Source organism: Gallus gallus, chromosome 31, assembly GCF_016699485.2.
Source record: "Gallus gallus isolate bGalGal1 chromosome 31, bGalGal1.mat.broiler.GRCg7b, whole genome shotgun sequence".
Taxonomy (NCBI): Eukaryota; Metazoa; Chordata; class Aves; order Galliformes; family Phasianidae; genus Gallus; species Gallus gallus.
The window spans coordinates 1,275,455-1,288,864 of record NC_052562.1 but is presented as its reverse complement, the minus strand read 5'-3'; the positions used below and the strand labels follow the sequence as shown (position 1 = coordinate 1,288,864).

The 13,410-nt window shown below is 49.0% G+C and overlaps 2 protein-coding genes across 7 annotated transcripts in view; both read left to right on the top strand.

Moving 5' to 3' along the window:
* The first annotated feature begins 2,693 nt into the window (after window positions 1-2,693).
* On the top strand, window positions 2,694-7,722 carry LOC107049467. Of its 4 annotated transcripts, none has more exons than XM_040654398.2 (10): window positions 2,694-2,921; window positions 3,263-3,307; window positions 3,489-3,782; window positions 3,858-3,992; window positions 4,558-4,596; window positions 4,837-4,860; window positions 4,934-4,958; window positions 5,343-5,398; window positions 6,024-6,055; window positions 6,171-7,722. In XM_040654398.2, exons 1-10 carry the CDS (start codon window positions 2,852-2,854, stop codon window positions 6,186-6,188), a joined length of 738 nt encoding a protein of 245 aa, XP_040510332.1. In that variant the 5' UTR covers window positions 2,694-2,851; the 3' UTR covers window positions 6,189-7,722. The 4 variants fall into 4 exon arrangements, with proteins under 4 accessions (XP_040510332.1, XP_040510331.1, XP_015128558.2 ...); XM_040654397.2 differs by having other exon boundaries at window positions 4,765-4,860; XM_015273072.4 differs by lacking the exon at window positions 3,858-3,992.
* A 1,760-nt stretch (window positions 7,723-9,482) lies between these two features.
* LOC112531053 overlaps window positions 9,483-13,410 on the top strand; it is a 53,251-nt gene continuing 49,323 nt past the window's right edge. For 2 of the 3 annotated variants that reach the window (XM_040654423.2, XM_040654420.2), the window contains exon 1: window positions 10,056-10,281. In XM_040654423.2, coding sequence (XP_040510357.1) covers window positions 10,143-10,281 — 139 coding nt within the window. In that variant the 5' untranslated portion in view covers window positions 10,056-10,142. Of the gene's footprint in view, window positions 9,943-10,055; window positions 10,282-10,620; window positions 11,141-11,910; window positions 11,950-12,135; window positions 12,232-12,312; window positions 12,338-12,571; window positions 12,607-13,176; window positions 13,404-13,410 lie in introns of those variants that run through there. The other variant, XM_040654421.2, reaches the window with a different exon arrangement.

Genomic DNA, 13,410 nt, shown 5'->3' with positions numbered 1-13,410 from the left:
AAATGACAGGTGATAAGGAATATCAATTTCTCCCTCTGAAAAAATGCATTCACTTTTTCTTATTTTCATAATATTTGCTTTAAGAACCAGGTGCAGAACACAATCATAAATTTAGAGAATAAGCACAGGGCAAGATGTCTGAAGATCAGGTTTGGGGCTTAGAAAGAAATGCTAGCTAGAATCTCATACCGATGTACATTAATTTAACCCTGAAATAGTTTAAAAAATGAGAGATGGACATGCAAAGTAATTCTTTAACTATATCTCTGGTGGATGTTTAAATTCAGACTGCTATTTCTTCTACTAGAACCAGAATTATGGTGCCAAGAATTATATACAATGCATCATAATCCTTTCTCCAAGAAGTTACCAATTCCCTTCACTTCACATTCTGTTCAGTGGTCCGTGCTTCACCAACTCTGAATACAAAGGAAATCTCCCGTGCCTCTGTGTCACACAGACTGCTTTTGTTCCGTCACCGTGTCAGCAACTGATTAAACAGCAGAACAAAAGTGAAAATGAAAGCAATCCCAGCAGTGGGCTCCACACCCATCTATGGTCTCATTCTGTAGAGTTTGAAGGCTGTGCTTTCGTTTCTCAAGGGTTCTGTATGGTCTTTGGGTTTCCTTATCTCTTGTACAATCTCATGGCAGCTGCATGATTTCTATGTGGATCGCAAATTCCTCAAAATGACATTGAAGCTTGTTTACACGGGGCATAGAAGGCTTAAATATTCACAAGTGTGAATATTCAAGGACAACAGAGTAACACTTGCTAACCATTAACATTCCTTACCCCTGGACTCTGATAAGGTGATTAATAACTTATCTTGCCTTGAGATAAAGCACATCAAACATGGCAACACCTGAGAGAGTGCACTAAAGACTCGGTGCAAGCAAGTTAAGAGATGGGAGCTCTCTGCACTAGCAGAAGGAATAGAAAGTGAAGAACATTTTTAATAAACGATCCCATAACTGCTTTTGGGATTCATTGTAGGTGTTTGGACCACAGCTTGGCTGTGACACAATCCAAGCCTTTGCCTTTGCTCTCTGTTCATCTGTGCCATGCAATAACTGCCCTGAGCTGGGGGACTCAGAGCAGTGACATTCTGCCTGAGGAATAAGGACACACTCAGTGCTGCTAGCAGGCACCTTACAGCACCTTTCATCAAAAACCAGCTGGAAGATGGACAAATGCAGGGGGAATCCTGCCCCACAGATCTCAAACCCTACCCAAGCAGAGTGGAAACGCTCGGCATGTCTTCATCGTCCAATCCAGAGCAAAGCAACTGCAGTCATGCCGTGCAAAGAGGTGATGTTCTTTGCAGCCCATCAGCCCTCTGCACTCACACACCTCTATGGTTTTGGTCCCTCAGACTGGAGATGTGCAGCTGCTGCTCTTTTAAATGCCGCTTCCAGCCCAGCTCCACGCAAGCAAAGCATCACGGAGAAATACATCTTTCTGAAGGAGCGGTGGGGCGAATCTTGTGTGGGAGGAAAGTTCTCATTTCTAAACAGAAGTGGCGTTACTGTGTGCACAAAGTTGAGGTCTGGCCAGACCAAGAAAGGGGGATGCAAAAATAGCACAGGCAGATTCTGAGCACGCAGGAGGTTCATTGCTCACCACAGAGTGAGTTCTCAGCACATGGCTGTGTTTTGTGGGTCTACAGGTTGTGTTTACCCCTCTGTTGATCATCTCCATGGGCAGATGCAGGGCCTGAGCTCCTGGTGGCTGAGTTCCTCCATTCTCAGTACAGATAGCAGAACTGCAGTCGTGCTTCTGCTCTGCCCCTTGACTTCAGCATCAGCCCTACATCCAAGCAGGGACACATTCTCAATTGTGAGCCCAGAGAAACTGTCTTGTGGGACAGGGAAGTGGGGAGAGGCACTGGCTCACTTTTGCTGCAAGGAATGTAAATGAAATGACATTTCCTTGTGGTGACAACATCAGTGATAATGAGTGCAAAGAAGCTTTTGGCTGGTGGAGTTCCGCCGGTGATGGAGAGTGTGTTGCAGCACTGAAGTCACTGGGTTGCTTCCAGGCTTCTCACGACTGGGATTGTCCCTAGAGGGTGAGGTTGGGCTGAGAACGCAGTCAGAATAGTAAAGGATCAGTGGGAATATGGCGAAAGCACAGAAGAGGTGCCCTGCCTGACACAGAGAGGTTGTATTTCAAGGAATCTTGTAAACAAAATGTACAGTGATTGATTGCACGGTTTGATTATGACAGGACAAAGAGAAAGGTTTTAAACTAGAAGAGGGGTAAATAAGGTTAGGTTTTAGGAGGAAATTCTTGATTCAATGTGGTAAGGTACTGGCACAGGCTGCCTAGAGAAGTAGTACATGCCCCATCCCTGGGAGTGCTCAGGGGCAGGTTGAATGAGGACGTAGGATTCCATGATTCTATGGTTAACTGCAGAATCTTAACGGATCCTTCCAAATCAAACCATTCTCTTTTAGGACTCTGTGATAGACTGGGGGTAGTCAGGAGGTTGGGAGGAGACAGAGCACGGAGGAGAGCTGACCCAAAGAGACCGATGGGTCACCACATGCAGAATGAGGCCAGGCTCAGCAAGAAGAGGTGGAGAGAAGAGGGAGAAGGGAGAAGTTTCCTCCCTTCAATAAACAGGAAACACGGACCATGTTGAGGTGTCTCATGTCCCGAAATAAAAGCGGTTGCTCCGCAGACGCAACAGATGCAACATGGGCTGCATCACAGCCTCTCGCTGTGAATAACTCTCCGTCAGCTGCAGAAACACAACAGGACAGGTTGTAAGCTCGCAACACAGACCTGTGACCATCTGCACCCAGCTCATAGCAAAGCACGCACCGTGAGGGGAGATCTCCAAAAGATGCGGGGGCAGTCGGAATGGGCCATGCCGTCTCCTTGTGTCCCTGCCTTCCTGCTGCTGGTGGTGGTCGGTGAGTTGGGGATGCTGTGGGGAGCTGGAAACCGTGCCTGGAGCAGAACAGAAACAGACTTTGGATGGTGCTGAGGGTGAAGATGAGTAGGAACAGAATGTAGGCACATAGCAAAATTTCGAGAGTTTCGAATGCTGTCTGATTTTGAATTTGAGGAGACTGCATCTGGAACTGAAAACACATCTGAACTGGGCTTGGGTATGCTAAGGAGATGGAGGAGATACAGTATGCAAAAACACAGATGAAATAGTTCCTACTCCATTATGGGGACATGGGCAGGAAAATGTGGGTGAGCAGGGCGTTATCCCTCTAACCAAAACCCTCTCTGTCCCACGGTGCAGGTACTGGTGTGAGCACCCAGAATACCTGCATCTCCAGGGCTGATGGTGAGTGTGAGAATGGGTCCAGAAAAAGAAGACATCCTGGGGGAGAATATGGGAAGAGAGAAAAGCAGTTTTCCCCCCTGAATTCCCAATGTCCATCTCTGGAGTGCTGATTGTCTGTGCCTTGTGATTCAATGTGTTTTTCAACCAATGAGGTGGTGGAATCCCTGTGCCATCTCTCCAGGTACTCTCCAGGCTCCAGTCCTGTTCCTTAACGCATCCAGTGCTCAGGAAGGAGAAGTTGTCCTGGCTCGATGTGTCTTTCAGAAACAGTTTCCTGCTACCCGAATTATCTTGTGCAAGGATGGGTTGGAGGTGTACAGTGTGAAGGTCCAAGAGGGAAGGGCCATGAGCTCCATGCTGCTGAACATCACTGAGAGAAGTGCGGGGACATACACATGTTTCTACCAGCAGAGGAGCACGAAAAACACGCTGAGGAGCTCTCCCCTCAGCCCTCCCTTGGACCTGCAGGTCACAGGTGGGACATGACACCAGGGTGGTGGGGACACAGGGGATGGGGGGACTGAACACCACATGGATGTCCCATGTGCAGCAAGGGATGCCATAGAGAGAGGATGGCTCTGGAAGGGTCACCTGGTCTTCATCCCATGGTGCAGAACTGGGGCTCTGCAGTGCCCAGGCACAGAAAGCAAGGGCACAGGATGGCCATGGACTCTTTACAGCCTGGGTAAGGATGCTTCAAGGATTATTCCAATGTATTTATGAGCATATGGAAAGGAAATTGGGGTGATTTCCTGGAGTGAGATTGTTCCTTTCTGTGTGAGTTGCTACTCAGGAAGAAGTTGGTATGATGGCCATAGTGGGGGGATGGCCAGATGTTGGTGTGCTTTGGGATCCGGGTGTCTCCACCTGCAACAAAGCCACCAAAAACAGCCTTTATGTGGTGACAGGAGGGGAAATGCATTATGGAGTCCTGCAAATGGGATGCTGCCATCCCATCGAGACAGAGCAACATACTGGTCCTTTCTTATCCCCAAGGTCAAGGAAAGTAGAGAGTTGTGCTGCAGTATCATACAATGCTCAGTTGCTTCTATGCCATGCATTCCTTAACTCAACATGGTTTAGACTGTTCTTCCGCAGGGTCACATAGAACCCTCGGCAACCCACATGTCCCAGGGGCAGAGCTGGCTCAGTTGGCTCCATGCCCTGCCCCATACCAATGCACTTGGGGGTTGTGTTCATGTGGAGCTGTGAGCGCTGGGGACACTCAGCCCATCCATTTGTCCCACCAGGCCACGTGTCTGATTCCACAGGAGGGACAGCGCCCACAGGTGAGGGTCACCCCTTTACTTCTGTTGATCCCATTCTTCCCCTTTTTTCCCATCCCATCACTACATCCCCAGCACACCCCCAATGTCCACATCAGTCCCCTCTGAATCCACCACACTCCAACAACCCCAATGCTCTTCTCTGTCCCCATTCCTCCACTCTGTACCCAGACCCTGACATCCAGTGGGACTCCACAGTCACTGTGGTGGCATCGATGACTGTCACCCTCCTTCTTTCTGCAGCCACCTTCTGGACCATCAAGAAAGGTGAGGGCTTGGGGGAACTGTGAGGGATCCATGATGTTGTCACAGCTTTGATGTGGGATGCTTCTTCTTGCAGGTGCCTGCAGGGAGAGATGCCGAAGGTGAGCAGAAATGGTCTGGTCAGGGCTGGGGCATTTAGGCACAGCTGGGACCCTGGGGTGCTGGCTGTGCAGAGCAGCATTATCTGTGGGTTCCCCCAAGCTAAGAAGGGATTTCCACGGAATTGGAGAAGGAAGTATTTCCTCATGGGATGTCCCCAACGACCCCTGGACACATAGAGGTTTAGATTGCCACAGGGATGTAGAAGGAGGCATTTCCTCATTGGAACGTTACCAATAGCACCTGGGCACATGGAGGATGAGGGATTGCCATGGGGTTGGATCGAACGCAATGCCCAGTGCAAGGAGTCATCATTCAAGTGAATATGAATTGTGCCCCCTTCCCAGCAAACACACACCCCAAATCCATTTCCCTTTCCAACACAGGCAGCAGCACGTTCCCAGCCAGCAAATGGAAGCCACCGACTACGGAGAAATACAGTGTGAGTGCTGAGCAGCCCTTTTCTATGGGGATCCCCTTCCCATGGACTCCCATTTGCAATCCCACCTGTTCCTTTCCTGATGGGACTCGCAAAACCCTTTCATCAAAGGGCAATTTCTACATCGTGCTTTCATCCTAGTGCTTGTGGTGACAAATCCCACTTGTACAGTAGGTCTCACACTTCAGACTCTGCTGTTCACCCTTCTTCATTTCTCCTCCCTGTGGTGTTTGTTTCAAGCCCAGCCCAAGGCTCAGGCCTACACTGGAGGATGTGGCTGCGTACACGGACAGCGGTGGGGAAATAGATGGCTCTGCAAGTGCAGGCAGCAGCAAAGGGAGGATGCTGTGGTTGGGGACAGGGGATGTAATGCCAGCACGTATGCACCTTGCTCTGTTTGCAGCTCAAATTTCTTTGTACAGCAGAAGGCTGTGCTCTGTTACGAGAGAGAATGTGTCAAATGATGGGAAAGTTCCCCCAAAGCCATCATCTCTGCTTCTCCAAATGTTCCTTCCTGGGATTGGACAGCCAGTTCAGAGCCCGGGATCTGCTGCCCAAACCAGTGGTGGGTCTCCCCCCTTCCCAAATGTGTACTGAGCACTCATGGTGTGTTTTTTTTCCCCCACAGATGCCACCGTTGTCCACTTTCAAAGGGACAAGGTGAGTTGGGTCCTTTTCCCCCAGGAATCAAAGCGATATGTTCCCCAGACATGCAATTCTATTGTTTGTACACCTTCTCATGCATCTCCTTGTCTTATGTTCTCTTTACTTACAGAAAAACGGCAAATCATGAGATACTTTTTCTAGCCACAAATCACGCTTTCCTCTCTGATTTCTGCAAACGCTTCCCCTTGTTGTGCAGAACTGCAGCCCCTTTTTGCTGCTGCCAAAATTGTGTGGTTTATCCTCAGAAGCTCCATAAATCGTTCTATCCGAAGAGCTGGAAGAACATATTTGAGTGTTTTAAAAAGTGTGGAGGGGGAAAATCTCACCAACAATGATGAAGAAGAAAGAGGCCATCTAGCAAGCAAGTGCTGCCCCAAATCTGCTCTTATTTTTTGCTAACTGTCTCCTGCCTGCTTCTCCAATGTGCGCAGCTCCTTCTGGTGCAACTGGAGCCTCCTTGTGCAGGACTTGCAGCTGCAGCCGTAATAACAGGGCTTTCTTTTCCCCTTCAAGACTCCTGTGAAGCAGAAGACCAACTGCAGAGCCCAATAGGCTGCAGTGTGGGAAGGGCACTGGGATTGGGTTGCAGCCACTGTGTATCCCTGAAGAGGGCTCCAGTGACATAACATGGGGCTCTTTGAGTTTATGGAGTTTCCTCTCCCGTTACATCTAGCCAATAAGATAAATACCTTGTTTATGAATGGACCAGCTAAAATATCTGTAAATATAAGTGTTATATCAAAAAGGTGTATAGAGATGATTCATACAAAAACTTAAACTATGTGATGCAACCACGCATGTACTCATCTCTCCATCCACAGATCTGTACACACAAGAACAGATCTGTGTGCTGTTTGATGCATCATCAAGCTCACCATGCTCTTGAATCAGAGAAATCATCAAGTTATGGACCATGGTTTGCATTACTGATGTGGCTTTAGGTGGAAGAAGCTCTGAAGATGCCCAGGCTGGATGGGTTTTTGTACCCACTGTGAGCCGCAAGCACAAAGATTCTGTCACAGCTCCTCTGGACAGATGGGCGCTCTCAGGGTGCATTCAGAGGAAAAGGAGTACACCACCATCACCTGGGAAGTCTAAGGAAATCTTGTGTGCCTCTGTGTCACAGAGACTGGCATTGTTCTGTCACCACATCAGTGACTGATTAAACAGCAGAACAAAAGTGAAAATGGTAGCAATCCCCGCAGTGGGCTGCACACCCCGCTATGGTCTTATTCTGTAGACTGTGAAGGCTGTGCTTTCGTTTGTCAAAGGCTCCGTGTGGTTTTCAGGTTTCCCTATCTCTTGGACAATCTCATGGCAGTTGCATGATTTCTATGTGGAACAAAAATTTTTTAAAATGACATTTTAATTTGTTCACAAAGGTCCAGATAAGCCTTAAATATTCACAGGTGTGTGTGTCTGGGCTTATCAGAATCAAGCTCCCTTGCGTCTCATGGGGGCAAATGAGTACCTCTGTGGCAGACAGATATTTCTTCAGGTAAGTGTCTGTATTACGTGGATGGATCAAGAAAAGATGGAATATTTGCACTCTGTGACACATAGGATCAAAAGCCAATGAACACAGAGGCAAATAAAATGGCATATAGCTAAAAATTCTTTACTACTGACTGCGAAATAAATCCCTCTTGCTTTCTAATGCATACCCAATAAATGAATCATTGGTCAGAGATCACAAAAGAAGGGATATCAAACCATGAAAAGTGCCCTGAGGTCCCTGCAAATTGGTGTAGCTATGACATTTATCCCCCAGTTTTCCCCCCTGGTAGGATGGTTGCTATAACAAACAAGAACTCCCATATCTTTCCTATGTCAGTGGGCTGCTCATGGGCAGCATAATATCCAGCAGCATCTTCTTCCAAGGACTGAGCGAGTGACTCGTGTTTTTTAATGTTAAGTCTGAGTATATGTAGTCATTATGTATTCTGCTGATTGATCAAAATATTACCCAATCTGCAGAATCCATCCAGGTGACTGAAGAGACTCAGCATCTGAGAATTCTAGGAACTGAGTGAAACTGTAAGCCTTGTAGCTAAGGCAGGCAAGTCAAGTAAGGAAGATCTCAAAAGACACAGCAACACATGCTAACCATTCACATTCCCTACCTATGGACTCAGGTTGAGTAGGAGATTAATAATTCATCTTGCCTTGAGATAAAGCACATCAAATATGGCAGCACTTGAGGGAGTGCTCTAAAGACTTGGTGCAAGATAATCACCAGATGGGAGCTATCTACACTAGAAGAAGGTACAAAATGTCAAGGGCATTTTTTGATAAAAAATCCCATAAGTGCTTTTGGGATTCATTGTAGGTGTTTGGACCACAGCCTGGCTGTGACACAATCCTAGCCTTTGCCTTTGCTCTCTGTTCATCTGTGCCATGCAGTAACTGCCCTGCTGGGGGACTCAGAGCAGTGACATTCTGCCTGAGGAATAAGGACACACTCAGTGCTGCTAGCAGGCACCTTACAGCACCTTTCATCAAAAACCAGCTGGAAGATGGACAAACGCAGGGGGAATCCTGCCCCATAGACCTAAAGCCCTTCCCACCTGAATGGAAACACTCGGCCTGTCTTCGTCATTCAGCCCAGAGCAAAGCAACTGCGGTCATGCCGTGCAAGAGGTGATGTTCTTTGCAGCCCATCAGCCCTCTGCACTCACACACCTCTATGGTTTTGGTCCCTCAGACTGCAGATGTGCAGCTGCTGCTCTTTTAAATGCCGCTTCCAGCCCAGCTCCACACAAGCAAAGCATCACGGAGAAATACATCTTTCTGAGGCAGCAGTCAGGTGAATCTTGTGTGGGAGGAAAGTTCTCCTTCCTAAACAGAAGAGGCATTACTGTGTGCATGAAGCTGTAGTCTGGCCAGGCCAGAGAGCACAAAGAAAGGGGGATACAAAAATAGCACAGGCAGATTCTGAGCACGCAGGAGGTTCATTGCTCACCACAGAGTGAGTTCTCAGCACATGGTCACGTTTTGTGGGTCTGTTGATCATCTCCATGGGCAGATGCAGGGCCTGAGCTGAGTTCCTCCATTCTCAGCACAGAGAGCAGAACTGCAGCCGTGGTCCTGCTCTGCCACGTTTTGTGGGTCTACACGTTGCATCATGGGCAGATGCAGGGCCAGAGTTTCCAGTGGATGAGTTCCCCACAGGGGAGTGGGGAGAGGCAGAGGTTAATTTTCCTGCTGAGATTGTAATTGAAGTGATAATTGCTTGTGGTGATTACAGCAGTAGTACTGAGTGGAAAGTCGCTTTCTGCAGGTGGTGGAGTTCTGCAGGTGGTGGAGAGTGTGTAGCAGCACTGAAGGCACTGGTTTTCTTCTGGGCCTCTCACTGTTGGGATGTTCCCTTAAGGGTGCAGTGCAATGGGGCTGAGAGTAGAGTCAAAGGAGCATGGACACAGGGGGGAGATGGAGTAGAATGCAGAAGAGATGCCATGTCAAGCAACCAGATGTTGTATTTAATGTGAGCTTATAAACAAGGGCAGCAACTGATTACACAGTTTAATGGTGATAGGAAAAAAGAGAAAGGATTTGTACTGAAAGAGGAGTGATTCAGTTTAGATGCTAGAAGAAAATTCTTGATTCTGAGGGTGTTGCGGCACTAGCACAGCTGCCCATTGAAGCAGTGCATGCCTGGAGGTGCTCAAGGATGGGTTAAAAGTGGCCGTAGGTTTTTATGAGTCTATGGCTAACTGCATAATCTTTCAGGTCTTCTCCAAATCAAACCATTTTCTTTGATGACTCTGTGATAGACTGGAGATGGCCAGGAGGTTGCAAGAAAACAGAGCAAGGAGGAGAGCTGACGCAAAGAGACCGATGGGACACTGCATGCAGAATGAGGGCATGATCAGCAAGAGCAAGTGGGCATAAGGGGGAGAAGGGAGAAGATTCCTCCCTTTAAGAAACAGGAAACACAGACCATGATGAGGTGTCTGACGTCCCCAAATAAAAGCGGTAGCTCGGCAGACACAACAGATGCACCATGGGCTGCATCACAGTCTCTCACTGTGGGTAACTCTGTCAGCTAGAAAAATACCACAGGACAGGTCCTGGGGTTGCAATGCAAACCAGTGTCCATCTGTATCCAGCTGACATCAAAGTAGGCGCTGTGAGAAGAGATCTCCAAAAGATGTTGGGGGAAGCGCAATGGACCATGGCGTGTCCTCGTGTCCCTGCCCTCCTGCTGCTGGTGGTGGTTGGTGAGTTGGGGATGCTGTGTGAAGTGGGGAACCATGCCTGGAGCAGGAATCCCACCAGAAATAGGCTTGGGATGGTGCTGAGGGCAGTGGTGCAGTAGGTGAAGGGTGTAGGCGTGCTCCAAAACTACGTGAGTTACAAATGCTGGGTGCTTTAGAAAGATAGGGAACAGTACTTGAAGCAGCAAATGCACCACAAATGGACCTGAGCTTTCTCAGAGACACTGTATGGGGATAGGCAGACGGGATGGTGCCTAGTCCTCCGTGGGGACATGGGTGGGAACATCTGGGTGAGCAGGACATTGTCCCTCCAAACAAAACTCTCTCTGTCCCGTGGTGCAGGTACTGGTGTGAGCAACCAGAACACCTGCACCTCCAGGGCTGATGGTGAGTGTGAGAATGGGTCCAGAAAAAGAAGACATCCTGGGGGAGAATATGGGAAGAGAGAAAAGCAGTTTTCCCCCCTGAATTCCCAATGTCCATCTCTGGAGTGCTGATTGTCTGTGCCTTGTGATTCAATGTGTTTTGCAACCAATGAGGTGGTGGAATCCCTGTGCCATCTCTCCAGGTACTCTCCAGGCTCCAGTCCTGGTCCTTAACGCATCCAGTGCTCAGGAAGGAGAAGTTGTCCTGGCTCGATGTGTCTTTCAGAAGCAGTTTCCTGCTACCCGAATTGTCTTGTGCAAGGATGGGTTGGAGGTGTACAGTGTGAAGGTCCAAGAGGGAAGGGTCATGAGCTCCATGCTGCTGAACATCACTGAGAGAAGTGCGGGGACATACACATGTTTCTACCAGCAGAGGAGCATGAAAAACAGGCTGAGGAGATCTCCCCTCAGCCCTCCCTTGGACCTGCAGGTCACAGGTGGGACATGACGCCAGGGTTGTGCGGACGCAGGGGATGGGGGAACTGAACACCACATAGATTTTCTGGATCAAGAACTGTCATAGAGAGACGTGGGCTCTGGAATGGTCTCCCTCTCCATCCCGTGGTGCAGAAATGGGGCACTGCAGTGTCCACGCTCAGGAAGCAGGTGCAGGGTTTTGGCACAATCCCTTTCCTGGGAAGGGATGCTGCAAGGGTTATTCAAAAAATGTTTTGAGAATAAGGAATGGAAACTCGGGTGATTTCCAAGTGTGAGGTGGTTTCTCACCGTGTGAGTTCCTATGCAGCAAGAAGACGATGCTGTGGCCATAGTGGGGGGATGGCCAGATGTTGATGTGCTTTGGGATCTGGGTGCCTCCACCTTCAACAAAACCACCTAAAAGAGGCTTTAGATGGCAGCAGGAGGGGAAATGCATTGTGGAGTCTTGCAATTGGGATGCTGCCATCCCATCCCATAGAGGCAGAGCAACATACTAGTCCTTTCTTATCCACAAGGTGAAGTAGAGAATTGTGCTGCAGTATCATACAGTGCACGGTTGCATCTCTGCCATGCATTTTTAAATCCAGCATAGTTTAAGTAATCAGATTGAAGGGAACCTACATCATTCCATGTGTCTCAGGAGAAGGGCAGGCTCAGTGGGCACCTTCCTATGGCTGCAAGCTCTGTCCCATAGCAATGCACTCATGAGCCGTGTTCATGCAGAGGTGAGAGTTCGGGGGATACTCAGCCCATCCATTTGTCCCCCCAGGCCTTGTGCCCAGATCCACGGAAGAGACAGCACGTGCCGGTGAGAGGCTCCCCTTTGGTCCTGTTGACCCTGTCCCTTACTGTTGTCCTCATCCCTTCCCTGTGTCCCCATACCATCACTACATTCCCATCACACCCCACTGTCTGCATCACCCTGCTCTGACCCCATCACATTCCCGTGTCCCCATCCTATTTATTAGTCCCCATCACTCCACTTTGTCCCCAGACTCATACACCCCGTTGGGCCCCATAGTCATCGCTGTGGCATCAGTGGCTGTCACCCTGCTCCTGTCTGCAGCCTCCTTCTGGATCATCAAGAAAGGTCAGGGCTTATGGGCTTCTGGGTACTGTGTGGGATCCATGAGGCTGTCAAAGCTCTGATGTGGGACTCTTCTTCTTTCAGGTGCTTGTGGGAAGAGATGCTGTAGGTGAGCAGGAAGTGGCAGGTCTGGGTAATTGGTGGGCATCTGGGACCCTGGGGTGCTGCTCCTTTTTCAGTGTGAGCTTTGTCAGTGGATTCCCTCGTGTAGAGGAGGGATTGCAGTACGATAGGAGATGGAGGCACTTTTCCCTGGGAATATCTCCAGTGGCCCTTGGATGCTTTGTGGAACCTCAATGCCTTTTCTCTCTGCTCTCTCTGTCTCTCTCCATGGTGCTGGTAGTGCTGAGGGATCTCCTGCCGACCACGATTCTTACTGTAAGTTTCAGTCCCTTGCACCCTTCCTTTCTAGGCATTGAGTACAATGCAGAGATGATCCCAAATGCTGTGTTTTAAGTCAGTATTATCTCCACGTGCTCATGACAATCAATGCTAATAAAGTTAATTTTTCAGGATATGGTCCCAATACTATTCCGGTATCATCTCTCTAAACCTCCTAGACAAATATGGTCTCATTCTCTTCACCCTGCTATACAGTCTCCACTCCTGTAGCTGACACTGCTGGGAATTTACCACAGTTTCACTTTCAAACTCTACACTGAGCGGACAGTGTTTCAGAGGAAATGTGTCTGTTCAGAGCACTTTTTTGGGTGAGGACCATTCTCAGCAACAGAGCAGCCTCCACCCAGTATCGTGCAGAAGCAAAACCCGCCTCCCTACAGCACAGGGCATTTACTTGGGGCTGCAAGGCAGACCTCAGGAGCCGCTGTAGGAAGCTGTAAGGGTGATGATTTTGGCAGAGGATGCCCATGGGGGCATTTGTGTTGGTGGCTGGGGAAGGTCTCTCCCCTGCTGATGGCTGGGCACTCATTCAGGATCTCCCTGCAGATGTCAACGTGGATGAAATGAGGAGAGTGAAGGTGAGCTGTGCTCTTGCAGAGGCCTGCAGGTTGAGCGTGCATTTTTTTGTCTGCAGAAGGCATGGCTTTGGAGGGGAAATGCCAGCTCAGTTGTCACGGTGGCGGTGCTCTGGCTGCAGTTCCCCTCCTGCCACAATCCCATGGGGAATGCTGCATGGCCGTGCTGTGGGACCACTGTAATTCCTTGTTTGTGTTTTGAAGG

What these genes read in the sequence shown, in the direction of transcription:
- LOC107049467 (XM_040654397.2), top strand. Translation starts at nt 2,852, where the DNA reads ATGCGGGGGCAGTCGGAATGGGCCATGCCGTCTCCTTGTGTCCCTGCC. An exon ending in CTTGGACCTGCAGGTCACAG is followed by an intron (nt 3,783 to 3,857) that starts GTGGGACATGAC and finishes TCCCATGTGCAG; the next exon opens with CAAGGGATGCCATAGAGAGA. An exon ending in CTTCTGGACCATCAAGAAAG is followed by an intron (nt 4,861 to 4,933) that starts GTGAGGGCTTGG and finishes TTCTTCTTGCAG; the next exon opens with GTGCCTGCAGGGAGAGATGC.